We start from the raw sequence: 6,828 nt of genomic DNA on the forward strand, positions 1-6,828 counted from the left end.
TTGTCCATTATTCTCTATTTTTGTCGAGCCTTCGACTTTAGTCGAAAAAGCGAGACATAGCGATCCTACATTCCGTCGGCGTCGTCGTCGTCGTCGTCGTCGGCGGCGTCCACAAATATTCACTCTGTGGTTAAAGTTTTTGAATTTTAATATCTTTCTTAAACTATCCTGAATTTCTACCAAACTCATTTCCCGTGGCAGTCTAAATTTCTCCGACCTCAACCCCAGACGCCTCTATTACAGAAACCTACCTATTGTATTTATTGTTAATTTGTTCTCGTCCTGAATATGCATGAAATATTTGCCACTGGACGTTAAGCAACCAACAATCAATCAATCAATGAAGAAAGTTAATGATTTAGGAGGGTATCTTTTTTATATTGCTGAAAGGAATAACAAATCTAGAATATATCTTGTTACATCAAAAAATTTGTATAAATCATGTAGGTTTTTCTTGCAAATAGATATGGTTGACAAACTAAAGGATTTTTTTAACCATCTACATGTACAATGTACCACTATAAGGATATAAAAAGATATTAATTATGATTAGTCTTTGCAGTTGATAAATTGTAAACAAATGCACTTCACACAGAATCATGCTTTTTAGTTATGTCAGCGTTAAACATGCAGGATTACAACTTCTCCCCTATTATGTAATGTAAAAAAAGCAGCAAGACTTCCTTACTTATTAATCATGACCTGAAGCTTGAGAAATCGATTCCTTGTATGACGTAGTCGGATTCGTGATTTCTAGATTTTTCTCCATTGACTCAGTGGAATCTAATGTGGCTTCCTGTAGGGCTTGAAGGAATCTGATATGCGTTTCTTTGTTTTTCCCTTTGATTTCAGTTGCATATATATGCTGGTGGTAATCAAATTGCATGTCTTCTGGTATAATGTTTAAAAGGTGTTCAATTTTTGCCTTGATTTGAATAACTGTTAGGTTTTCCAAGCTATAAAATTTTTCTCTTTCAGTTGGAGTCGATGGCACTGGGTTTCTGATAAAAACAGAGCTTTCTAGATCTTCTTTTAAAATGTGTGTCTTGATATAATGATTCCTTTTAGTGGTAGACTGTTCTATGTATTTAACAAGGCCTTCGTCTAATGCAACATTTGTTATCGAGATGTGATCACCAGACTTGTTCAAGTAGTTTGTACTGCGCAGAAGGCATCGGTAGTCGTAAATTGAATCTTCAAGGTGCATTGGTTTTGATTTGCCCTTTTCGGTCTGTATGGCAAATAATGAGAGGGAATTGTGTTTGATTTTTTCAAGAATTAAATTATTACGACATACTGTTTGCCAAATAGAATCTGTGGGAATGCCTTTTGGAATCCAGGATTTTAATTGTCGATTCTTTTCCTCTAATATAAAATCAAAGTCTTGACCAGTTGATTTATTTTCAGTGGTGGTAATGGAAGAATATGCATCATTTAGATTCTGCACTTCACATGACATAAGCAGATCTTGTTATGTATCATTGATCTAAATTTCTTGGTATTTAGGATGTTGACGACCATGAAACAACTCTTTTGTCATAAATTTAGAACTCTTTAGCAAGTCAGAATTATTCCTTCTGATAGACATTCTGAAGTTGATAATAGCTTGTGAGAAGCGACAAACCTGGTTCATCATATACTTAAAATTTGGGCTTGCATTAGACTGATATAATTGATTGTTAAATTCAAAAAAATTGTTTGGCATCTGGATTTGATCCATCCTTTAAACTGTGACGCACATAGGGCAAAACTAATTCTCTCAAGGAAGCTAGATGGAATATCAATAACAAGTTCCAGCTTTTGTGCAGATCTTTGCAGGCTTTGGCATATTGCTTTGCAGCATCAGATAAGAACCCCATTCTTTCACACAATGGTTCTAAGAAAGATATCCAATTGAGCTCAAAATATGACTTGATCAGGTTCATCTCATAATGGCCAGCCCCAATTCGAAGATAAAACCAGTCAAACTCATGTACACATTCACAGTACTCCTTATTGGGATGCTTTTCCTGTGCATGTATGATGAATTTGGTCTTTGAAAGAAACTTTTCATTGCAGTTATCCTCAGTGCACATGACTGCTTCTTCTTGTAATTTCTTACAAATGACATACGGAAGACCATCACAGCATACAAATGTCCAGTGTCGAACAGATCCACCATACTTATAAATGCCATTATCTCTCCCAATTTTACGAAGAACCATTGCAACTGTTTCATAGCTGTTTGGGTTGCAAAAAACAGGATCTGTCAAAAGTTCATAATGACTTGTCATATGTCTGGTGGGTATGTGATCATAAGCAGTATTTTCAACATGAGTTGTGGAGTCCGTTTCATTTGTAAAAGTAAGCTTCGTGTATGAAACTTTCTTTTTTTTCCAACTCTTTCGCTCTTTTCAATCCATCTCTTTCATTGCAACCTTTACAAATCTGTTTTTTCGGTTCCATGTTCCACGTGTAGCACATTGCATCATCAAGTCATCCAGTGCATCTTTTGTTACTTTTTGATCGATGATGTCTTCGATTTTATCTCCTTCTAATACTTGTTCCTGTTTCACAACTTCAATTGCAGCATTGACAAAGTAGTACAATTGTTCAAAGTGATCCCTTTCCATTTTTATGATTCTTTTATATGACTGGCTCATCATTTCGGAAGTAATAGAGTTAAGTAACTCCTGTTGACCATCAGTATTTTCATTTTCCTCATTTTGTTTGTGCAAATTGTAAAGCATTTGTGGTTTTAAATCTGCTTTTCCTTGGATCAATGGATCAGAATGTAAGGAAACAACACCTTTATTGGTAATAATAGAGGTAATTACTTTCTGGTTTGGTCTAATGGCACTTTTTCTTCCAATCACCTGCTCATTGTCAAAGACATTCATTAAATTCTGGCTCTTTAGTTCCTTGTTCTCGTAGCCAAGAAGTAACAGTTTGATAATGACCTGCTGGACAACAATTACCAATAATGTCTTCCGCTAATCTGCTTCCTGTCAATGTGTAAATCGAAATATTGAGAAGAAATGAAATAGGTGTAATAAGATAAGGACATCTGAGCATGTACAATTGTTCTACTCCTCGAGCAAGGCTTAATTCATTTCCTTGTTCATTTGGATCTGTGTGAAATTCTGTATTGCTTACACCTTGAAGAAATGATATGATACATGTCATACATCTGTTTCTTCTTTTTAACCATGCTTTAACATTAAAGCTGGCCATTGCTTTTGGATCCTTGTATTGCAGGGCAAAAGATGAGGCATCTTCAACAATATATGTCTGTACTTTTTTTCCAAGACAGTAGGACACAATGGCATTTCATGTATCAAATCAATGAAGATTTTTTCTTTTGTCTTACAGTTCTTTTGAGAAATTGCTTTCATTAAATTCTTCATTAGGTCATAAGGAAATTGTTCTTCACCATCATCAGTGAACGATGTCTGACTTGTAGCATCATTAATGCTATCTCCTTGTTTATTGTAACTACTAGTGCCTTCCATCATGTCAGAAGACTCATTAGGGTGTTCAGTTTTCGTCCTTTTAACATTAGTGCGCCACTTTTTCTTAATGCATACATTACATTCCTCGTCTGAGTGAGGAACGAAATCAAATAATTCTGTTTTATACTTTGAAACGGAATCCCCTAATTGGTCAATTTTACTTCAACATGTTCGATAACGATACAGATCCCGTGAATCTTTCCGGCTGATCAAAGAGGGAAAGACTTCAGATGGTTCAGTTTCAATATCTATATTATACAGCTCATCTAGCTCTAATTTAAAACGTGTTTTGTTGTATGCATATTTTGTTGACACATTTGTCCCACAAAATCGACACATTTGTTCCAATTTTATGGCATGATAATTTTGATGTGCCATTTTGTTTCATTAAAGAGAGTAATGTCTTAAACTGCATGTTATCAAATGCCTGTAAAGATAGATCACCATTTCAATGGGTTGGAATATTGAGCAACACTGCTTAAATGGCTCATGTAAATGATTAGTCAAAATATGTTCTATTCTGCTGGCTACTTAAGATCATTTTTGAAGCAAGAATAAGGGAGAATGTATAAGAAAACAGTTTAAAAGTAACCTGTTTAAAAGTAACCTGATGGCATATTTTTTTTCTGTTAAACGAGTACACGAAGTATGATTCATTTTTACAATGATGTTTAACAGTTATACATTTTGGTTAAATTTGCTACCTTTAGTTATTGTCCGAAAACTGGAAAATCCCCCTTTTCTAATGAATAAAACCACATAACTCGGAAACATAAAATCTAAAATCCATTAAGTACAAAAGGGAACTCAAGTCAATAGATATATACAATTCACCAAAGTTTTATGCAAATTGGTTAAAGCGTTTTTGAATTAATATTCGACATGTTGAAGACGGACGGACAACAGTATACCATAATACGTCTCTTAAACAGGCGTATAAAAATTAAGTTTTTCACAAGTAACTTTGACACAATTTATTCTTAAACCAGGTGCTCCGTAGGGCGCAGCTTTATAGGACCGCAGAGGTCGAAACCCTGAACCGTTGGGGCAAGTATGGACACAACATCCAAGATTGATACAGCTCTGAATTTGGATCGTGATCAAATTTTTGACATAATATAGGTTTCTGACACAAAACAAATGTCAAGATCTTACAAATCTATTGCGCAATACTGTGCAATTAAAGATTTCTTCTTGAAACTTTTCAAAAATTTGTTGAAATTTGAGAACTTTTAAGAAAAAAAATTGAACCCGTTAAAAAAATTGGAACCCCCAAAACTTTTTGAATCCCCCCTTGGAACAATTACCCTAAAACTCGATCCCAGCCTTTCCAATGTATTATATAGAACCTTGTAGTACAATTTCAGAGAGATCCAAACACTTAAACACAAGTTATTGTCCGGAAACTAGAAAAATGCTTGTTTTTAGCCTTTTTTTTTTGTCTCCTAATTCCTGCATGAATGGGGCAGTAACCCCCAAACTCAATCCCAGCCTTCCTTTTGTGATTTGGAACTTTGTGGTACAATGTCAGAGAAATTCACACAAGTTATTGTACAGAATGCTTGTTTTTGGCTCCTTTTTGGCCCTTAACTCCTAAACTGTTGGCACCACAACCCCCAAAATGAATCCAATCCTTCTACTCGTGGTAAAAAACATTGTGGTACAATTTCAGAGCAATTGAAATACTAACACACAAGTTATTATCCTGAAAGTAGAAATATGCTTGTTTTGGCCCCTTTTGGGCCTCTAATTCCTAAACGGTTGGGACCAACATCCGCAAAATCAATCCCAACCTTCCTTTAGGGGTATAAAATTTCAAAGAGATCCATTCACGTAACTAAGGTTATTTTCCGGACACCAAATGTGTCTTCGGACGACGCATACGATGACGACATCATACCATTATACGACCCCAAAAATGTGTTTGCGGTCGTATAAAAATCTTTCCTCACTGGACTATGAGAAAACAACAAGCTTGTACATATTTCTCATAATTTCCCAGAAAATAAGTTTCCGGTTTCCATCATCATGATCATGTAAATGTTCTGTTCATATTTTTTTCAAGGTACATGTCACGAATATTATTGTAGGGAAGCTGAAATTTAAAATTTTATTCATGTTCACGGGGTACATTATTACTTTTATTTACCTGTATGCACCTGTTTATATGAATCTAAAAATCTCTTACCTAAAGATGTTGCCTCCATGTTTCTTGTCAGTTGTTTCTGCTATACAAATTAGAGTTGAAATTTATTCTGCAACAAAAACCAGTTTTCTGTAAAAACTCTGTAGAACCAGCTTCCCACCATTAAACATGATATTCAGAACATTTAAACTTAATAATTAATTTTTGTATGTCAACAAAGACAAAATGCTTAGTTTTCTTCTTTACATCAAAAAAAGTAAAATTCATTTTGGTCTTAAAAGAACAAAATCACAATTATAAATGCACAGGATAATATCTCAATCAATTTAGTTACTTGAGTAAGAATAATTGTGATTATTTCGCATTTTAGGCAAACAATGTAAAGTTGTCCCCTCCTCCTTTTTCTCGACAGCTTTTGCTATTTAATTCTTTGATCTCTGTTTCATTTCAAACTTTTCGATGAAATTTAAACATCTCGAATATGTTAGAGAATGACAAGTATTTATATTCTATTCAGAAACAAAGTAAATAATACTAAACTAAAGGTTTAAGTGATCTCTTTGGTAATATCACCCTGTTGTTATTCCATGATAAAGTTCTCTCTGTAATAACCTATGCCTGTTATTAACATGCATGATATGATTGAAAATTAATTCTCTCCATAGAATGAAAGACAAAGTTTTATACACATATTTAAATTATTGAAAGACATTTTGATCATTTTTTGAAACATACAATTATAAACTCAGAATTTATCAAAAGATTTGTTGTATCAAGTATCAGGTTTAAACATGTTATTTTGAATAATTAAAACTCAAGATAATTATTTTTTTATGCAAACATTGACAATGAAAGACCAAATGCTTATTTTTTTTCTTTATATCGCAAAAAGTTAAAATCTCATTTTGGTCTTAAAAGAACAAAATCACAATTATAAATGCACTGGATAATATCTCAATTTAGTCACTTGAGTGAGAATAATTGTGATTATTTCGCATTTTAGGCAAACAATGTAAAGTTGTCCCCTCCCCCTTTTTCTCGACAGCTTTTGCTATTTAATCCTTTGATCTCTGTTTCAATTCAAACTTTTCGATGAAATTTAAACATCTCGAATATGTTAGAGAATGACAAGTATTTATATTCTATTCAGAAACAAAGTTAACAATACTATAATTATTTACATTTTACAAT

General features: G+C 33.7%; 1 protein-coding gene across 1 annotated transcript in view; it reads right to left on the reverse strand.

Annotated features, from left to right (window-relative positions):
* LOC127707351 (uncharacterized) overlaps positions 1-5,698 on the reverse strand; it is a 6,175-nt gene extending 477 nt beyond the window's left edge. The window contains exons 1-3 of the mRNA XM_052211862.1: positions 5,680-5,698; positions 3,168-3,254; positions 1,222-1,446 (exon numbers count right to left, since the gene is read on the reverse strand). Coding sequence (XP_052067822.1) covers positions 1,222-1,446; positions 3,168-3,254; positions 5,680-5,698 — 331 coding nt within the window. The remainder of the gene's footprint in view (positions 1-1,221; positions 1,447-3,167; positions 3,255-5,679) is intronic.
* Positions 5,699-6,828: the final 1,130 nt, after the last annotated feature.

This window comes from Mytilus californianus, unplaced genomic scaffold (assembly GCF_021869535.1).
Source record: "Mytilus californianus isolate M0D057914Y unplaced genomic scaffold, xbMytCali1.0.p SCAF_66, whole genome shotgun sequence".
Lineage (NCBI taxonomy): Eukaryota > Metazoa > Mollusca > Bivalvia > Mytilida > Mytilidae > Mytilus > Mytilus californianus.